The 20322-nt window shown below is 36.6% G+C and overlaps 4 protein-coding genes across 4 annotated transcripts; 3 read left to right on the top strand and 1 right to left on the bottom strand.

Annotated features, from left to right (window-relative positions):
• Positions 1-1902: 1902 nt before the first annotated feature.
• On the top strand, positions 1903-8923 carry heatr4 (HEAT repeat containing 4; the record flags this gene model as incomplete). Its single annotated transcript, XM_081394326.1, has 14 exons — positions 1903-1974; positions 2353-2453; positions 3179-3360; positions 3496-3651; positions 3837-3980; positions 4855-5031; positions 5175-5344; positions 5729-5833; positions 5940-6058; positions 6137-6317; positions 6437-6506; positions 6617-6776; positions 6865-6943; positions 8900-8923. The coding sequence occupies 14 exons, from the start codon at positions 1903-1905 to the stop codon at positions 8921-8923; spliced, it is 1740 nt and encodes a 579-aa protein (XP_081250452.1).
• haus2 (HAUS augmin like complex subunit 2) lies at positions 8857-12960 on the bottom strand. The gene is made up of 8 exons (XM_081394524.1): positions 12866-12960; positions 12661-12758; positions 11719-11824; positions 11536-11631; positions 11371-11440; positions 11147-11279; positions 10911-11019; positions 8857-10675 (listed from the first exon to the last, which is right to left on the bottom strand). The coding sequence occupies exons 3-8, from the start codon at positions 11803-11805 to the stop codon at positions 10562-10564; spliced, it is 609 nt and encodes a 202-aa protein (XP_081250650.1). The 5' UTR covers positions 11806-11824; positions 12661-12758; positions 12866-12960; the 3' UTR covers positions 8857-10561.
• Positions 12832-17931, top strand: adprs (ADP-ribosylserine hydrolase). The gene is made up of 6 exons (XM_081394523.1): positions 12832-13625; positions 15959-16055; positions 16120-16327; positions 16616-16803; positions 17205-17305; positions 17384-17931. The coding sequence occupies exons 1-6, from the start codon at positions 13451-13453 to the stop codon at positions 17758-17760; spliced, it is 1146 nt and encodes a 381-aa protein (XP_081250649.1). The 5' UTR covers positions 12832-13450; the 3' UTR covers positions 17761-17931.
• A 726-nt stretch (positions 17932-18657) lies between these two features.
• Positions 18658-20284, top strand: cinp (cyclin dependent kinase 2 interacting protein). The gene is made up of 4 exons (XM_081394519.1): positions 18658-19201; positions 19353-19485; positions 19563-19692; positions 19964-20284. Exons 1-4 carry the CDS (start codon positions 19035-19037, stop codon positions 20164-20166), a joined length of 633 nt encoding a protein of 210 aa, XP_081250645.1. The 5' UTR covers positions 18658-19034; the 3' UTR covers positions 20167-20284.
• The last annotated feature ends 38 nt before the right edge of the window (positions 20285-20322 follow it).

The following is a 20322-nucleotide window of genomic DNA, read 5'->3' as shown; positions in this document are numbered from 1 at the left end:
TGATTTTAATTAAAGGGCTGGATTGGAATTATCAACCATTAATTGACACTGTTTATTAACGGTTGGCTGACAAATGTCATCTTAAAATGAATTTAAAATAAAATCTATCTAAACATGTTACATTTATATATATTTACTTTTTTTATTAATAATAAAAATATGTTTTGATGTTTTAGCATTAATCCATGTATCATTTCTAATTTATGAGAAAAAGATAAGCATTGCTATAGGATTATTAAAGACTACAAATATTTATTTGTTAAATAAAAGAAATCGGAATATCCCTAAATCTTTAAATAAAAATAGATTTTAATACATGCTTCAAAAGGAAAGAAAATAGACTGGTTGTGACCTTTACTGATATCTTTTTGGATATTTTCTATTTCTTTTATCATTATTAGTTGATTTTGTTAATGCTGATCCATTGAATGAATATGTTGGCATCAAAGAATTGTCCGGTTTATATAAGCTAAGGTTGCATGGCAATTTGCTCACATTGTTTCAAAGAAGCAGGTGATCTATTATGTATGCAGCTTGTTGGAAACTGTCCCTCTAAAAAGGTTCCCAGAAACAGCAATATGGTCCTTCACACCTTGGTATATCAAAGTGTATGTCTCTGTGACAGAAGACATCACATTCAAAATACATCGGCTCATAAAATGAGCTTAATGAGAGAGACTTATCATATCTAGCAATTCCCCTTTAAAGTGAATGTTATGGCCTGACCTGTATGTTTGAAGTATGGTTGTGAGAAAGACAAGAAATGCTGTTGAAATGGCAGTGACTGTTAAAAAAAATAGTGCAGAATAAAATTGCGCCAGTGCTAAAACATGCTACAAAATGTCTCCTGGAATGTCTTTTATTCATCGATTTGTTCATTCTTTTCATATGTAGATGTGGTCACGATTGCTTTTGTTTCCTCTGTTGAGTCAGCATTGTCTCCATGTTGTGTGAAGCTATTGTGATGGAATCCTCCGCCTGTCAGGATTCATCCTATATTCAGCCCAGATGCTGCATGGAATTATATGGTCTGGTCTTGGCACATAACTCACTTGCCAAAGTCAAAACAGCTGTACACAGTAACAGGCCAAACTCACTCAACTCACTTTTCTTGTATGCCCAGAAAGCTATAGCCTAACTGAACTGTGCTAGAATCACTCACAACAAATCTTGTAAAAGAGTTAACCTGAATTAACCTAAATTAAATTAAATAAAATGAAGGGGGGGGGGGGTAATTTGTTGGGGTATTATTATTATTATTTGTATGTAGCCTAATGTCGAAAACGTAAAATGTTTCTTGTCTCATCACATTCAGATATGAATCATGTAGATAACATATTTTCGATTCACATTTTCAATAGATAGCCTATGACTGTCAGTCATACTGTCAAACGGTTATTAGATATTACATGTTTAGCAACCTATATCTTAACATGCTCTCTTCCTCTGTTAAAACATTGAAATTCGCACTCGTCTTCTGTGAACAAACCTGCCTTTTGATTGGCCATCTTGGAACGGTCAACGTGTCATCAACCGCCACGATTTAAATTCCCAAAGAATTGGGATAACCTTTTACAGGTAAGAATGTGTTGGTTTGTACTTTTATATGAATTATCTCAATAATACTTTGGTACTTTTTTACTGTTTTTACTTTTACTTCTACTATAGTAACTTTTAATGTCCTGTTAGTTTACGCCTTTGTCTTGTTGTATTGTGTTAGCCAAATCATCTGCTGAAGTATAGGTATAGATATTCATACATGCGACTCTCGAATTTTCACGGATCGGTTGTGACTGTTCCAATATGGCGGACGGCTTACATATAACGGCCCATAGAAACACCTGCTAATGAGGCATCTATTTATGTCTGATCCCTAGGTAGTTTAGTTAATCTCAAGGAGCCATGGCAGCCGCTCTGCAGCAAAACAAGCGCGTCTCGTTGCTATGCCAACTTTTGAGCGCTGCGAGAGCTCTGGTAACTTTACCTTTGTCAGCGACCTGCTTTGCTTGTTTTATTAAAAAAGTATTTTATCCTCCTTGTTAGTCAAAACATCTGATATAAACTGCTCTGAAAAATAAATGTTATGAAATTTCCAGTCTGATCTCTGTGCTGTGATTGCTGTGGAGACGTGATTTGTGAAGTGTGGCGGTAGGTGTCTTTACATGGTAACCGTAGTGGCTATGTTTTTTATGTTTATTATTTTATGTCTTTATTCATTGGGTTGATTATATGTAGTGTTTTACAGCGGGCTCCAGATTTCTTTTAATAGCTAAAAGGGCTGTTTTTATCAACCCAGCAGGCTTTAAGAATCATATAATCAATTTCTATTTGATCATTGTTTCCTTTTTTTAGACAATGTCCCATAAGGCCTCACAGACAACCATGAATTTACAGCATGCAAACTGGAGACCAGAGCACCATAGCAAGCGCAGAGACGAGTGTCTTTACAAACAGTATCTGAATAACGCAAGCCAGGGCCTTTCTTTCTCCGAAGAAGTTATTTATGAGATGGGAGCCATTTCATACAGAAAATTAGATTTTAACTGGCTTTTCAATGCCACAGGCCCCTTAGCACCATGCACCACATTAAAGAAAAAAACGAAGCATGGAAACAAAAAAAGAAGCTGTAACATTAATACTTTAACCCAAGAAGGTGGCAGAATTTCATTACAGGCTCCTGCACAAAAAAAGACTAGTAATCCGTTGCAGCCGAGGAAACAACACAGGTAATACTGTCACAGAATCTTCTGCTTTCATCAAAATGGTTTTCTAATTGGATGTCCACCCAAAAATGAAAATTCTGTCATCATTTACTCACCCTCATGTGTTCCAAACTTGCATGACATTCTGTTTTTGTGGAACGAAAAAGAAGATATTTTGAAGAATGTATGTCACCCAACAGCCTCTGTTATAAGACAATGGGAACTAAAACTGTTTGGTTACCAACATTCTTCAAAATATCTTTCTTTCTTTTGTGTATGTGTGTGTGTGTGTGTATGTGTTCCACAGAAGAAAGAAATGCATACAGGTTTGGAATGACATGAGGGTGAGTAAATATTGACAGAATTTTCACTTGGGGGTGGACTATCCCTTTAATTCATACACTTGGACACAACACACTTGTATTTCACATTGTTGTTGTTGTTGTTGTTTTGTGGTGTCTGTCCTTATTTAACAGGATACCAGGTTATGGGCTCTCTCCAGTAAGCATCAATGTGCAGAACCACTTAAATAAGACAGCAACCACTGTGACCATCAAGCACATTGAGCTCCCACAGGCCCCTCGTCTGCAGGATATCCTGAATCCACGTGCCGGCAGCAACGTCACAGAGAATGTCTTTACACAGGAGATCTTCTCAGGTAGACTTACTTATTTATTAAGTGTGATTGTTTACTTGCAATTAAAGTGCACTATTAGTGTTAAAAATGTCATTGTGACAGCTAAAAGGTTTATATGTGGTTCTAAATATTAGGTTAATGTATTACATTTGGCAGGCAGAGCTGTTAATGCAGAACAGCGATGGGTGGATCATTCCACCAGAACTGACTATGCCCTCAAACCTCCTGACTTCAGCGGGCAGGATCCTGAGATGCCCAAACTTTCCACTCTTCGCTATGCAGTTGACAAGTGGAGGATTGCCTGCAACGTCAGTATGTTTCTCTTATTAAATTCATTAAGTAATACACTTAGCTTTGTTAGCCGTGAAGTACACGTGTATAGAAATACAATGTGTGTTTTATGAAGGAAAACACCTTGAATACCTGCGTACATTTGATTCTTTTTGCATCAATTGCTGTCATGGAAAAACCTTTTAAATGATTATTGTTTCATCTAGAGTTGCCCTTGCAGAGTGTGAACATCGAGGGCCTAAAAAGGGCTCTTAGTGACCCTAATTACACAGTGCGGCTGGAGGCCATCATAACCTGTGCATCAAGAGCAGTTAATGGACCACAAGAAGAGCTTCACCCTGGCAAAGCAGGTTAATCTGTCAGCTCAAAATAAATCTTTCAATTCATATATATATATATATGAATGAAGAGTTCAGATGCAAAAGCCTCTAAGTGCCATCTGAAATTTTCTTCTAGAATGATTATTTTTATCAAGCTCATATTAAGTTCAATAATTTCACTTAAATGGCAATGCAAATTACCTATTAATTGTCATTTAAGTGAAATTACTTAACTTAAATATACAAGCTTTATAAAAATGATCATTCTAGAAGAAAATTTCAGATGGCACTTAGAGGCTTTTGCATCTGAACTCTTCATATATATATATATATATATATATATATATATATATATATATATATAAAAATGGGCTCAATAATACAAAAATTTTATAAAGAAATTTATACTTTTAATTTTAATCAAAAGTGGCAGTAAAATGTTTTACATTGTTAAAAAAAATCTGTCAAATACTTTAAATGCTGTTCTTTTGAACTTTCTATTCACCAAAAGTTTCCACAAAAATCTTAAACTGGTTTCAACATTGATAAAAGTAAGAGTGATTTCTGAAGGATCATGTGACTCTGAATAATGGAGTAATGGCTACTGATAATTTAGCTTTGCCATGATCACAGGAATAAATTGCATTTTAAAATATATTAAAGTAGAAAACAGTTGCTTTAAATAGTAAAGTATCTTACTGGATTTACTGGATTATTGAACAAATAAATACAGCCTAAGAGCATAAGAAAATTATTTTAAAAACATTTAAAAATCTTACCGACCTCAAACTTTTGAATGGTGTTGTAATATATTATAATATAATATAAACCCTTTTAAGGCAATAATTAAATGTAGTAGAAAATAAATAAATAAATGTTTAAATGCTAATTTCTTTTTGCTCAGCTCAACATAGTAAGGAATGGAAGTTGAAGGCGGTACCGCAGGAGTTGCAGGCTCTCGTGGTCTCAGCCCTTGAGGATCCAGTGAAGAGAGTTCAGATGGCTGCTGCAGTGTGCCAGTATGCCATGAGGACACCTAACACACACGCCAGAGACATTCTACGAAGCACGATAAAACAAGGTGCATAGACGAAAGGAGACCAGTGCTTGAAACCTAAAAATGTCAATTGAAATAAACTCTAAAACAAACATTCATGTCACAAGTAAAGCAATCTATCCTACTCAGATGTTGACTCAAAATGACCATCATATGTTGTGACTCAGATCCCTCTGGCACAGGCGCGGACAGCTGGGTGGCGGCGCAGTGCTTGGCGATCGACGGTGATGCAAGTCAAGCTGTCATACAGAGACTCCTGTCACAGCACTTCCTCAGAGACGCTCTTTCAGATCAGGAGCAGTCAATGACTTTACTCTCCAACATCAGCAGCAAGACTGTGAGTCACTCTCTCATTGGTTTTTGCATAATATCAATTATGCATGCACTAGACTATGTAAACTTTTATCTTGTTCACATTTTGTCATAAACTTAAAAGTTTGGGGTTGGTTTTTATGTTTTTGATAGAAGTCTCTTATGCTGCATTTAATATTGTGAAATATTATTACAATTTAAAATAACTGTATATACTGTATATATATATATATATATATATATATATATATATATTCCTGTAATGGTAAAACTTAGTTTTCAGCCACCATTACTCCATTCTTCAGTGTCAAATAATACTTCAATCCTTGCATCCTTGCTCAATAAATATGTCTTTCTTTCAAACTAATATTTCTGAACCCCTATATTTTGCATGGTATTTCCCATCCAGACACTAGTGCGCTCCCTTCTAGCAGAAGAGTTAAACAGCGCTAACTGGAGAACACGAGTTCAGGCCTGTACTAGCATTGCACAGCTCAGAAGTCAAATCAACAAGGTATCATAATGTAATTCTTTAGGACATTTCAGACACCTACAGTCTATCTACATATCTAATATCTCTATAATGATTGCTGACCATACTAGAAATGCTTTTCATGCAGGATCTTTGCAACAAACTGATACACATGATGTGGAACGACTGGAGCGGTGCTGTTCGTCGTGCTGCAGCTCTGGCTCTAAGTAAACTGAACATGGCCAGAGAGATGCACAGTGAGCTGAGGTTACTATCTCTACCCAACAGACACATCAGAGCATTTATATTCAGTTCATTCTTAATAGACAAACAATTTCTCCACAGAGCGAAGCTGAAGGAGGGTCCAACCGCTTGGCGCCTGGAAGCACTGATCTTAATTGGTCAACTCAAAATAATGGCACCCAAGCTACTGCCCACTTTCCTGCGGTGCTTTAATGATGACTATGTGACTGTGCGCAAACAAGCTTGCTTGACTGCAGCCTCTCTAATGATGGAAGACCAGTCGGTGAGGAAATGAAGCAGCTGTGCAAGCGCACAATAGATCTATGATAGCATGTGGACAATAAATTGTGTGAAAAAGAGATTGAGGGTTCACTCGAATGACCGCATAAAACATGTTCACAGGTCGTTGATCAGCTAATTAACCTGATGCAGAATGAGCCAATATGGGAGGTGAAAGTGGAAGCAATTAATGGTGAGCTTTAAAATGATTGCAGTCATTCTATGTAACTATTTTTATGAGTACACTAAAGAAATATTATTATATAAATGAAGCTTTAAAGAAAATAGGTTGGATGAACCCAGCTTTTCAGGAGTTGCTGATGTGGGCTGTACACCATGAGGAAGAGCCCAGTGTGCGCATTGCTGCTTGTGAGGCCCTGAGCGCTTTAGACGCAAAGGGCCCCGAGTTGCAGCATTTCCTACAAGAGCGTTATGCACTGGAACCCAACGCTGCGGTGCAGAGGTGTGTGCTTATAGGCCACTGACATTATTGTGAGTAAGATTGTAAAAATTGTTTTCTGAATGTTACTTTAATCGGTTTTCTCACTAAGGCACATTAAAGGTCTTCTGGAAAAGCATGGGTACAGCCTGCAGAGAGATGAAAGCAAGATTCATGAGATAAAGCTCCAGGTTAGTACACTTCACTATTTTATGTCACCATGGCTTCAGACACAGAGCTACGGGTTTATTCAATGCATTTCGTTCTAGAACAGCAAATCGTTCTCAACTTTTTTTGACTCTAAGGCCCTCCATTGTCCCACACAAAATTAGTTTTCAATCTTTTTTCAACAGAAAAGGGAAAGGGGGAGTGTATATATATATATATATATATTTATACTACACGGCCGTTGAATGCTTGAATCTGATTGGTTGACGAACGTTCTAAGGTGTGCATTATTTTCAGGGAAACGCACAGCTAAAGTAGTTCCAGGCAGGTCTTGACCGCATTACAGTTCCATATCTATTTTTTTACAGTCTATGTTCCATATCACTTCGCGTATAGTTAACGATAATAACGGAAAATAGGATACAATTCATAACAAGAAAAAAACATTTAGCCGCATACTCTTGATCTGGAATTTTCAATGTCTAGCTTCACAATCAATGGAAACATGCAGTTTAATTTGAATAAATAAAGTATATTCCTATCTATAATCAATAGAAAATTAAAGTGAATATAGGCTAAATAAATGGATAATCCTGCAGCACGGATTATTATTGCAGATAATATAACAAATAAATAATTATTGATAGGCCAACTTGTTAAAAGGGCTTTGTGTTTCATTTATTTGGCTAGTCTGTCATCTGTCAATAATAGGAAAGAAAAGAATGAATTCGAATTAATTAAAAGGAATTGAATTAATAAATAAATAATAATATTGACGCACATGCTTTTCTGTCTCATTATTGCAACATCTCTCTCTCTAATAACTGCATTAATAACTGGGGACACACTTTAAGGCCGGTTATGAATGTAATTTGATAGCCTACGTATGACTGATCATGCCCAAACGCGTGTTCAGCGCGTTCAGTCTGTGTTCAAAGTCGGTGTTTAAAATCTGCTGCAGTCGATGAAAACAGTCAGAGAATGTGTCAGCTAGTCGTGTGTCCCCAGCATTAGTCTGCTATCAGTGGCTCAAACCTCCGTTACTAACTCTAAAATGACGTTTTGGAATTAGCAACGGAGGCATTGGTTTAGATGCGTAAGAAATTAGTCCTACAAACGTCTTGAAATACATAATCTGAACAATGTTTCGAGGTGTGGTAACTGTAGTATAAGCGGAATAATTGACGTTTTAAACGTTAGAAAAATTATGCACACCCGAGGTGAACGGCCACTCCGCTTCGCGTCGTGACCGCATTACCACCTCAGTGCATTATTTTTCTAATAATTCAACGGCCTGTCGTCAATTATTCCTTACATATATATATATAATTTTTTTTTTTAACATTTTGTAATTCCGGAAGTTAAAATAAAAAACACGTTTTGATGGGAAAATAAGAAATATTTCCATTTAATATATTAATATAATATTAATAAAAATAAATATATATCTTGATTTTATGTTTTTTAGCATTTTAATTTATACCTGAGAGATTATTTTAATATATCCATATGCATTCGGGTCCGTTTTGACCTAGATGAGGTACATAAATAAAAATAAAAATAAAAAAATTGTAGAAAAATGACATTTTGGATATGTTGAGTCAAATACACATAATTTTTATATATATATATATACTGACCTGAACGCAAAAGGTGTAACAATTTAGTTTACTCTAAATCTCTTACATTAAAAAAAAAAAAATAATAAATATATATATATATATATTTATTTATTTTTTTTTTTTAATGTAAGAGATTTAGAGTAAACTAAATTGTTACACCTTTTGCGTTCAGGTCAGTTTTGACCTAAAATGAACTGTGGCTTTACACATCAAATTGGGCTGATTTTTTTAAACATCTATTAATTAAGTTTGCTTCAAATTATATCTGTAAAATACACACATTTTTTCCTTCCCACTGGGACAGCGTTTTGTTTAGAAACATTTATTATGAAATTTTTTATTTATGTCTGTTTGTAGATCAACCCCCAGTTTCACAGATAAGGCTTAAGCCTAGTCCCAGACTAAAATGCATGTTTGAGCTGTTTTAACTGAAAGTAGCTTGCCCTGACATATCTTAAAATATGTCAGTCATTGTAAAGTAAAAAAACTTTACAAAAAAAAACAAGTAAAAAAACACTGGTAAACACCAGTAAAAAAAAAAAAAGTCTAAGGCACGTTAATAAAAGCTACTTAAATGCCCTAATTGAACTAAGGCTTAATCTATGATCTGTCTGTGAAACCAGGCCCAAAAGTTCAGACCAAATAGTCTAAATTTGAACAAATAGTCTAAAATCGACATTTCACTCTGCTGCCACCTATTGATGAACCATTGCAGCATTAAAATGAGATTCAGGCTGTTTATCATCTGAAAGTAAAAGTTTATGTTAAGTAAAATTAATATATTTTGTTTGAAAGGAATTTCATAGTAATACTGATGTTGTTTTGTTAGAAAAAGAATGTTTAGTTTTCACGAATTAAGACTCAAAAGAACTTAATTAAATCCATACGGGTAATTTTCATATATGTTGTTTAAATTTCATATAATGATATATTCAAAATAAAATTTCACATAAATATTGATAGAAAATATATTTTTTCTTGCATCATAATGGTTTTTGCTGTAGTTCTTGTAACATTTTAATTATTTTTTTTAAATTAATAAAAAGGGGGTAAATGAAGTAATAGCATGGTAAAAACATGCTAACATTCAAAACTTAAAAAAATCTGTGCATTCACTCAATGGCAAGTTACTGATCAGATACAATATGGTTTTAGTTGAAAAATATTAAGTTATGACTGCATTATAAAGGGTCCAAACGGACCTGGGAATTCAACAGGTGTAAACAGTTTTTAAATGCAAGTCATAAAATATTCGCCCCCATTTTAAGAATCACTGCTCTAGAAATAGATATCTCAGCATCACTAATTGCCAGTTGCTCTTTTTCTGTTTTTCTATAGATGGAGCTGTTGTGCACAAAACTCATTACACAGAAAGAACTCTTAATTGAAGAGATGGGAAAGCAGCAACAGCAGAAATTATTGTGCTGAATTTATGGTTTAATTTGTCCTACCATATAAAATATTCAAATGCCTGAACACTAAATCAAACTTTTGAGTTGTTCCACCTAAAAATCATTCACTGCAGTCACTGACGTTCAAGCAAACAGGCTAAATGTCCAGAAATGCTTTGATGTATCAGGTATCCCGCAGGTCACTAATTTTACACTGATAGTATATTGAGATATCTGTTAAAGTAGACTATATTTAGTAGGCTAGACAAACAATATAATACATGATGGTGGTTCCCCGCTCTGAAACCCTTCGGTTTTGGTTAAAAATGTGAAACATTTATTTACTATAATTATTACAAAAGAAAAACACATGCCTGAAAATGTATATATACTGCTGCAGAATATAATCCATAAATCAGTTTTCTCTAATGTATCAAAGTTCCTTGTCAGCAACCACTAAACAAAATATGAGAGCTTATATTTAGAAGTATAAAGTCAACAGAAAATGCAAATGTAAAAATGTATACTAAATCTAGTCATGGATTTTGTAATGAGTTATTTTTATAATTTTTACTGACCACTAGTATCCTGAACAAACAGTAGGTGATTTTTATTCTGAAATTCTTTATCAACTAGACGTGTCTTTAATGTTGGTCTGTGAATGTCCTCGTCGCTTCAGAACTTGCTTGTACAGGTTCTCCACCTCAGTGACCTGAGCCAGCAGTTGAGTTCTGCCATTGTTCTGATGGGGAGAACAGTTATAATATGGATTTACATTATAAACATGACATGTTTGTGAGAATAAAGGTAAAGAACATCACATAGACAGTGGTTTCAACGCATAACACATTTATATGAACCTTTAACCACCATAGATATGTATATTTTTAGTTCAAATGACCACATTCATGTTGACTGATTCATCAAAAAAACATATACATACTGTATAGAGTGTGTGTGTGTGTTTAAGGACTTACCAGATTACTCAGATAACTATCAGTGTTTGGAATTGCTCGAACAATCTCAATTTTCATTTCCAGGTTCTGAATAAACTCCACCACCATCCCCATGAGCTCTACCACATATCTGCACACAGATTTATATTACATTAAACAATAATCAATACTGTAAGTAAATATTTCGATACAAAAGTACAATTTAAAACTCCAAACGAAAACCATTTTGTTTGAGTGGCACATTAAAAGCCCCTGACCTGTGAAGATCAGCCTGAATGGGCAGATTCTGCTGACACAGTGGCTTTGTGAGTCTCTCTCGCAGGACTGTCTGTTCTCGCAACACTTCCTGAAGGTGGGAAGTGAACCGTTGCAAGGAAGCAAACCTTTGACCTTACGAAGAAAATTTTAATATAGAGTTAAGAGTGTGTAATTCCGTGTTGAAATGTGAATTTATGCGCACAATTCCGTTTCCAACACTTACTGAGGTAATGAGCGTGAGTGACGTCTGCACCGTCTCTTTCCAGCTTCAGCAGTTCTAAATCTAAATTAGTCTAAAACAACATGATGACAAATAGAAAATCATTTCAGTTGCTTTGTAAATCAGAGAAGTGGCAAAAAAAATTCATGGCTCTAGTTTGTTTCCAACCTGATCAAGATCATGTCTGATTCTGCTGAGCTGCTCAGCTTCAAGTAAATACGAGGAAAAGACTTCTGAATCCCGTGGGAGAGCATCAAGCTCCTCCTATAAGATTCACAACACAAATGCATTACATTAACCACCAGAACCATTTATAATCAATGTAAAAAAATATATATTCTCTTGGTTTACCTGTGTCATGGTGCCTGATGTTACACATCTGGCTAAAATCTTAGCAGCAGGTGTCACTGTGTAAGTAATGGGGTCCCAGGGATTCATCGCATACGTGATTCCAGACCTGGTGGCATTAAAACAAACACCCTGATAAATTAAGGTGGTTCTTCAGATATGGACATTGTCATGTCCCAGGGATTGTCTTTTATTAAAACTAACAGATTTCATCTTTTTGCTATAGGCCCTACGGACATTCTTGTTATGGGAAAAAATATCAGATGGAAGGAAAAATTATATTTAAAAGTTTTCGCTTTCACCCGCAAAACCTTTGCGTTTGCTTGCAAACATTTTACATGATCTCGCAAGCATATTGCTTTCCCCCGAGAAACCATTTAAAGTATTTTTCCCATTAGTGAGATCCAAGTATGCAGAAAGTAGGACGGGACTTGATTTTGTCCATCTGGAATTGATTGTATGCTACTGCTTTGATCTCATGTGAGTGACAGGTTGTCCCGCCCTCGCGCCATTAAACACGTCATCAAAGAGAGACTGTCACAAGAGGGAGATGATTTTTTTGAAGATTAGAGCCTACGAGGACACATTATTTTATTTTATTTTAAACAATGATGTGCACGGATAAACCATTTATAATAAATAATGCAATATTCCATTACAAATAATTATTGTCCACTTTGATTTCATGGTGACTTTAATTTTCAAAAGGTAACTATACCTTTAGGTGTTCACTGATGGACATTGGAGACATTAAATGAACCCTCGTAAAACATGTTCTAAGACTCTTAAAACAATGAACGCCCAGTAATGTACTTTCTAAAGAAAAACTAACAGTTAGATAGATAGCTTGTTGCTCTTAGTTGCTATGTTTCAACTGTTTTATTAATATAGATGCTGACACTAGTGCTGCGTGACTTATGATTTTCATGTCGTTCCGTATTTTACCTGTCGTTCTTGAATCAATGTGATGTCCTCGATCTGCCTGATATTGGCAAATAAAACGTCTGTGTTGTTTCAAAATACCGCCTCTTTGTAACTTCTCACTTGAACCACAGCACGCAAGCGTCAAAGAAGAGCAGATATCGTCAACATAAGCATACATTTGGCACAGGATTCATCGGTAACCTGCAATAATAAGCATATGACATACAGATCATAGAAAATAAAGCACGATGCGCAATGCAACTTCCTTCGTCGTGATACTTTCTCAGGTCAGCAGATTCACAAATACACAAAAAGAAGAACAATTGTGAACTTTTATTAGAAGTTTAAATCATTTATAAATAAACTACACACGTATACATATATATGACTTGCATATAACGGCCTTATATCCATGATTTAAACAATTTCAGAATTTAGAATTTGTCGAATCAGCAGACATCGAAACGTAGATCACTTCAGCAGCTGCGCACCATCCGTTGCTGTTTGTTTGCATAGGTTCGTATCGGTTCTGTAATTAAATAATGAAATAAAGGCATTAAATAAAATAGACACAACCCTTTCTGCAAAGTTAGGTATATCCATTTTAGTAAGTCAATCGAAAATATTCGAATAGTTTGATGAATCGTGATGCGGTTATATTTGACATGCTGCGGTAAGAAGCGGGTCACACAATGACAACAACAGTCCAGCATAACAAACCCCAGATGTCACTGTTCTAGATTCATACTAGGGTCGTCTGAATCGGTTTATCTCTTGAAGTTTGCGTTTACACTAAGATACAGTAGGAGAAATGTCTGCTGCGGCGCGTACAGCAGCGCCGATGATGTTGTCCCGGTTCCGCGGAGCTCTGGTCGGCTCGGTGTTGGGTGACTGTATAGGCGGTGAGTTTGAAGGCGCTGTGGATGTGCCTTTGGATCGAGTCCTTCAGCATCTCAGCGCTTTGGAGGATGAAACACGGGGCGACGGTGAGTATTCCATGTTTACATTGTATATTTTATATTAAAAGTATATTTACTTGAGTCTTGATATCAAGGAGATTACGACAGTATTCATATCAGAAGGCCATATCACGTACTAAGCTAATATGTGATTTATAACCCTTGGCATGTCCTGAAGTCTTTGTTAACCCTCTAGTATTCCTCATTAGTGGTCACTCGTGATCTTTCGCGGTCAAAAAAGACCGAAAGCATTACATTTTATTTGTAGGGGATTTCATGGTAGGTAATAATCCTTTTCACCTGATGCACGACTTATTTCAATACAAAATAATACAAATATTAGAAAAAAAAACATTATTTAAATGATTACATGGTTTAAGTTAAAAATAGAGGCGAATGTATTTGAAATCAAATGACTGAAAGATGAATTAATAGATGTATAGTCAGTCATATACATATCCAGTATCCACTATAGCCTATACACACACATCCAGTGGTTAAACAATTAAACACTTTGCAGGACTTGTATCTGTCATTCCCAAGGCAAACTGATGCTGTATTGGCCGCAAAAGGAGGTTCTACACCATACTATTAAATTATACTTAATAATTACATATAGTGAGGAAAATAAGTATTTGAACACCCTGCTATTTTGCAAGTTCTCCCACTTAGAAATCATGGAGGGGTCTGAAATTGTCATCGTAGGTGCATGTCCACTGTGAGAGACATAATCTAAAAAAAAAAAAATCCAGAAATCACAATGTATGATTTTTTTTAACTATTTATTTGTATGATACAGCTGCAAATAAGTATTTGAATCAATGTTAATATTTGGTACAGTAGCCTTTGTTTGCAATTACAGAGGTCAAACGTTTCCTGTAGTTTTTCACCAGGTTTGCACACACTGCAGGAGGGATTTTGGCCCACTCCTCCACACAGAACTTCTCTTGATCAGTCAGGTTTCTGGGCTGTCGCTGAGAAACACGGAGTTTGAGCTCCCTCCAAAGATTCTCTATTGGGTTTAGGTCTGGAGACTGGCTAGGCCACGCCAGAACCTTGATATGCTTCTTACAGAGCCACTCCTTGGTTATCCTGGCTGTGTGCTTCGGGTCATTGTCATGTTGGAAGACCCAGCCTCGACCCATCTTCAATGCTCTAACTGAGGGAAGGAGGTTGTTCCCCAAAATCTCGCAATACATGGCCCCCGTCATCATCTCCTTAATACAGTGCAGTCGCCCTGTCCCATGTGCAGAAAAACACCCCCAAAGCATGATGCTACCACCCCCATGCTTCACAGTAGGGATGGTGTTCTTGGGATGGTACTCATCATTCTTCTTCCTCCAAACACGTTTAGTGGAATTATGACCAAAAAGTTCTATTTTGGTCTCATCTGACCACATGACTTTCTCCCATGACTCCTCTGGATCATCCAAATGGTCATTGGCAAACTTAAGACGGGCCTTGACATGTGCTGGTTTAAGCAGGGGAACCTTCCGTGCCATGCATGATTTCAAACCATGACGTCTTAGTGTATTACCAACAGTAACCTTGGAAACGGTGGTCCCAGCTCTTTTCAGATCATTGACCAGCTCCTCCCGTGTAGTTCTGGGCTGATTTCTCACCTTTCTTAGGATCATTGAGACCCCACGAGGTGAGATCTTGCATGGAGCCCCAGTCCGAGGGAGATTGACAGTCATGTTTAGCTTCTTCAATTTTCGAATGATTGCTCCAACAGTGGACCTTTTTTCACCAAGCTGCTTGGCAATTTCCCCTTAGCCCTTTCCAGCCTTGTGGAGGTGTACGATTTTGTCTCTAGTGTCTTTGGACAGCTCTTTGGTCTTGGCCATGTTAGTAGTTGGATTCTTACTGATTGTACGGGGAGGACAGGTGTCTTTATGCTGCTAACGACCTCAAACAGGTGCATCTAATTTAGGATAATAAATGGAGTGGAGGTGGACATTTTAAAGGCAGACTAACAGGTCTTTGAGGGTCAGAATTCTAGCTGATAGACAGGTGTTCAAATACTTATTTGCAGCTGTATCATACAAGTAAATAGTTAAAAAATCATATATTGTGATTTCTGGATTTTTTTTTTTTAGATTATGTCTCTCACAGTGGACATGCACCTACGATGACAATTTCAGACCCCTCCATGATTTCCAAGTGGGAGAACTTGCAAAATAGCAGGGTGTTCAAATACTTACTTTCCTCACTGTAATTACTTTTAATGTTTCACATTTGGATATATATTTAGACTTCAGAGTGAAAACATGAACACACTGGAGAGCTGCTTTATAGTAGAAAATTCATTTTTGACTATGTTACAATTTTAGACAACATCTCATCTACATTTTATCCAGGAATTCTTCTGTACAGTGATGATACGGCCATGATGCGGTGCGTTGCAGATTCACTCCTCACCAGGATGGCGTTTGATGAACGAGACATGGCTCGAAGGTACATTACTGCTGGAAATGGCTAAAAGTATTTGCTTTTCCCTGATCATCTTACTTGATTCCAGATTTGCAAAGGAGTATAACCTTGCTCCGGATCGAGGTTACGGCTCAGGTGTCATACAGGTTCTGCGGAAGCTTGCATCGCCCCACCTGAAGGATGTCTTCCAGCCGGCACAGGCTCAGTTTGGCGGCCGCGGTTCTTTCGGGAATGGAGGTGCCATGAGAGCAGCCCCTTTCGCCCTTGCCTTCAGAAGTCGCAATGATGTCCGCAAGGTGAAAAGTCATCTTACTGTTGAATCTAAACTGGTAGACTTCAGCTTTTAGCATTTTGTACTAAGTAGCCATAAAAAGATTGAATTGCAACCAACAATAGCTTTAGACTTGATATATGAGAATGCTAAAAACACATCTAATCAAGAATTGTTTCTGATGAATATTCGAATATTTTGCTGAACAGTTGGCGGCCTTCGAGTCAGAAAGGTTAAGAACCACTTGTTTAAATACAACACTAATTTGGACTGTCCCAGGCTAACTTTCTTTCCTTGCATTTGCTTTTGGCAGTACTCACGGCTTGGCGCTATGTTAACACACTCATGCTCTTTGGGCTACAACGGGGCGATGTTGCAGGCCCTTGCTGTCCATCTGTCTCTCCAAGGTGCTTTGGCTCTGCCCAAAGAATTCATCAACAAACTGATCTTAGAAATGGAAGAGATGGAAAAAGATGAAACAGCCCAGCTTGATGCTAAAGCGTAAGTGAGCCCATCAAAAGAATGAACTTCAGTTGTTTGTTTCTTAAAGGGACAGTTCACCAAAAAATGCAGATTCTATTATTTAATCACCCTCATGTCGTTCTAAACCTGTGGAACACACACAAAAAAAGATATTTTGAAGATTAAACTGTTTTTGTTCATGCAATGTTGTCTATTAAAATCGCTAAAAGTTTTCGTGATTTGAATAAAGCCTGAAATAAAATACATTAGATTAAAAACTTGATTTGAAATGTTGTCTTGGCAATGAACTGAACTAAGTTTAACTTGAAACTAAAACGTAAATAAAAAGAAATTAAAGACGTATTAAAAAAGACTATCGCTTCATGCTGACTTTAAGAAGAGTTCTCTATGGTTCTGACCCACTATGTTTTATTCCACAGACTCAATTTATCAGACTTCCCATATTGCTCACGTTTGCACAGGGTGAAAGAACTTATTGACAGAAATGGTGTGAGCATCGAGGAGGTCATATCTGAGTTGGGTTGGTATTGATTTGATCATTTTTATAATGGCATTCTGCTGTGTTTTTCTTGTAGTTGACACTCTTTCTTTGCGTTAGGAAATGGCATCGCTGCCTTACAGTCAGTGCCCACCGCTATCTTCTGCGTGCTGCACTGTTTGGAGCCCCGGGATGGGCTGCCAGAGCAGTTCGGAGGACTGGAGAGGACAATAGCCTACAGCTTGGCTCTGGGTGGCGACACTGACACCATTGCTTGCATGGCAGGGGCAATTGCAGGGGCACATTATGGCATCGACTCCATTCCCCAGAGCTGGCAGATGAGCTGCGAAGGGGTGGCGGAGGCTGATGATTTAGCACACCGTTTGTATGATCTTTACTGCCTTCCACAGTTCGAAGAGGACAGGGGGACAACGAGCTACAAGAAAAATCAACTGTACACACACGCCAGTGATCAGTACACCACAAAAACTGACTGACCCACTACAGGGCCATATGCAACATGCAGCCACACATAAGAGAATCATTACTTGGCTTATAGTGTCAAATGCACTTGATTATATACCATCATCTGTGTTTATAAAATTGTGAATCTTCAGTTCAAAATGTTTACAATAAAAAGAAGAAAATGGTATAATTTCATTGGTACTAATATTGTGTTTTATTCTTTCTTTCTGTCGCATTTAAAATGGTTCTAAAAACAATTTGCAGTGGGGTTCGGAAGTTCACTAGTGAACATGTTTCCATTTTTATCATTTTTCTAATTTAACACAAAAAAATATTACAATTTATATTTTGAGCAGTATTTTTAACACACATATATATTTTAGGATCCTATATGTAGGCTGGTAGGGGAATGCACATTAATTTTCATAATGAAAGTGATGTATGCTGCCCTTTGTGGGGCTGTGAGAGGAAATACAACTACTTCCTTCAAGCCACTTCAGGATAATGAAATAATCATGGCCTCTGGGCAAATTTTCAGGAATAGGGAAATTCAAATCTGTAATATATAATTGCATACTTCTAAAGATTTTTTAGAAACATTACATTTGAATTATTTGGCAAAACCTAAATGAGTTGTGTTCATACTAGTCACAAGGGCAATATTAATATACATTTTGAACCACAGATTACTACAACATTTGAAAAATAAATATGGTGCACAATATGCTGAAAACGTATTTTGTATACTTTATAAAAAAAATGTACACTATTTTAATAGAATGTCTCTTGAACACACTCAAAACTACACATACCTTGGTATAATTCAACACAGGAAACCTGAGAGACAAAACACAAAGAGCTTTTTACATTGATGTTCCAATCACAATGTGGCTAAAAATAATTTAATTGGTTCTAGAACCCTCTCTATGGATCTGAGGTCTGGGGTACAATTACAAACCGAGAGTTCACTAAATTATTATTTTTTACGGCTGCACTAGAGAACAGGACTCTCAGATAATGTAGGTCTCTGTTCCGGTAGGTGGCGCTAACGCACTCTGCAATTGTCATAGCATTAAACGGTAGAAGTAGAGAAAAGAAGAAACACGTGAGTTTCTGTGATGTTTTTAATTGTTACGAATTAAAATACTTTGATTAAACGAATTAAACGACAACTATACTGAGGAGACACATTTGCAAATAGTTAATTTGCTCTCGCTTAATAAATTGCGTTATGATGAAAAGCACAACCTAACTCAGCGGCTGTTTATGCATTGTGCATATATCGATTAATAATAATAAATGCATAATGTCGGAGTCCACGACCCCAGGAAAAAAAGGCAACTTGACCGGAAGTGCCAGGAAATTAAAGGACAACGCTGCAGATTGGCATAATCTCATCCTGAAATGGGAGCGATTAAATGACGAGGGATCCGCGATTGCGACTAAAATTGTTAATTTGGGACTGAACAAAAAGTAAGTTTAATATGTCAGTTGAACAATAAATATTAAAAAATAAATACAATATAAATTAAGATATAATCAGATAATTAAATAAATGCGTTTGTTAGCAATCTGCCTGCTCTTTTACACATGCAGCCTGTGTCTCTGTCATCTCTGTTCCCAGATCCAATATGGAGTCCGATATGGTGATGGAAGGAGGCAGTTCGGCAGCTGGAGACCCTTCAAAGAATCTTAAACAGAGCAACCAAGAGCTGGAGGAAGAATGTGTGAAGTTACAAGATGTTGTGGATAAAATGGTACAGTTTTGGAGAAGGAGCATTACCAGTATTGTGTTTTGTGACATTTTTATGTAATCCAAATTGTTTCACCAAAGGCAAACATACTGTCGAAGATGGAGAAAATGGTCAGTGATGAGCGTGGGATCTGTGAGCTAGAAGCATTCCAGTATGGAGAGAAAGGAAGAGCAGAACCACTGTTTCACACGTGGCCCACCCATCAGTTTGGTATGAGAAAGAAAGGCTCATAATCATAAACCAAGTTATCCCATTTTCTATTAATGTTAATTTGATCGGTATGTCCATTTTACTTTAATATTTACTTTATTGATTATATTATGGTTGTCTTTTTGCAGGGTAATATACCCTGCAAAAAGACAACCATAATATAATCATATATTATTTGCAGAGATTGGTAGCTGAAATGCACATAATGTAATTTTTAAAATGGAAGTCGCATGTTAATGACCTTTTTGTTTCTTTGTCCTCTTCATGGCAGCTGAAGTATCTTCTAAGCTTTACGAGTCATACAAGCAGGAGTTGGCACTGAAGAAGACCATACTTCAGGAACTGGCCCACACTTCTAATGCCGATCTTTCAATGGTCTACCTCTCATCTTGGCTGTATCAACCCTACATTGACGACAGTGGAAAACTGCTGCTAGAGAGTTTGCTATTAGAAACGGGTCACAGACCTTTGTAATTCAGTCTGGAATCTATGCTCGAGGACAAATTAAAAGCATATCCCCACATGTAAATAGCTTTAATCTGTTTAACCTTCAAATTTCTCTCAGAAAAAATAAACTGTTTTTTTACTGTAATACTTTCTTGTCATAATTCCCTTGTAAGCAGTTTTTAC

The sequence above is a fragment of the Scardinius erythrophthalmus genome (assembly GCF_964197995.2).
Source record: "Scardinius erythrophthalmus genome assembly, chromosome: 19".
Taxonomy (NCBI): domain Eukaryota; kingdom Metazoa; phylum Chordata; class Actinopteri; order Cypriniformes; family Leuciscidae; genus Scardinius; species Scardinius erythrophthalmus.
This window is presented reverse-complemented; position numbering and strand designations above follow the sequence as displayed.

Coding starts and splice junctions, on each gene's coding strand:
- cinp (XM_081394519.1), top strand. CDS start 19,035: ATGTCGGAGTCCACGACCCCAGGAAAAAAAGGCAACTTGACCGGAAGT. Junction 19,202..19,352: donor AATTTGGGACTGAACAAAAA/GTAAGTTTAATA, acceptor CTCTGTTCCCAG/ATCCAATATGGAGTCCGATA. Junction 19,486..19,562: donor AAGATGTTGTGGATAAAATG/GTACAGTTTTGG, acceptor GTTTCACCAAAG/GCAAACATACTGTCGAAGAT.
- haus2 (XM_081394524.1), bottom strand. CDS start 11,805: ATGAATCCCTGGGACCCCATTACTTACACAGTGACACCTGCTGCTAAG. Junction 11,441..11,535: donor TCAGACATGATCTTGATCAG/GTTGGAAACAAA, acceptor ATGTTGTTTTAG/ACTAATTTAGATTTAGAACT. Junction 10,676..10,910: donor ATAGTTATCTGAGTAATCTG/GTAAGTCCTTAA, acceptor TCTCCCCATCAG/AACAATGGCAGAACTCAACT.
- adprs (XM_081394523.1), top strand. CDS start 13,451: ATGTCTGCTGCGGCGCGTACAGCAGCGCCGATGATGTTGTCCCGGTTC. Junction 16,804..17,204: donor GCCCAGCTTGATGCTAAAGC/GTAAGTGAGCCC, acceptor TTTATTCCACAG/ACTCAATTTATCAGACTTCC. Junction 17,306..17,383: donor GGAGGTCATATCTGAGTTGG/GTTGGTATTGAT, acceptor TCTTTGCGTTAG/GAAATGGCATCGCTGCCTTA.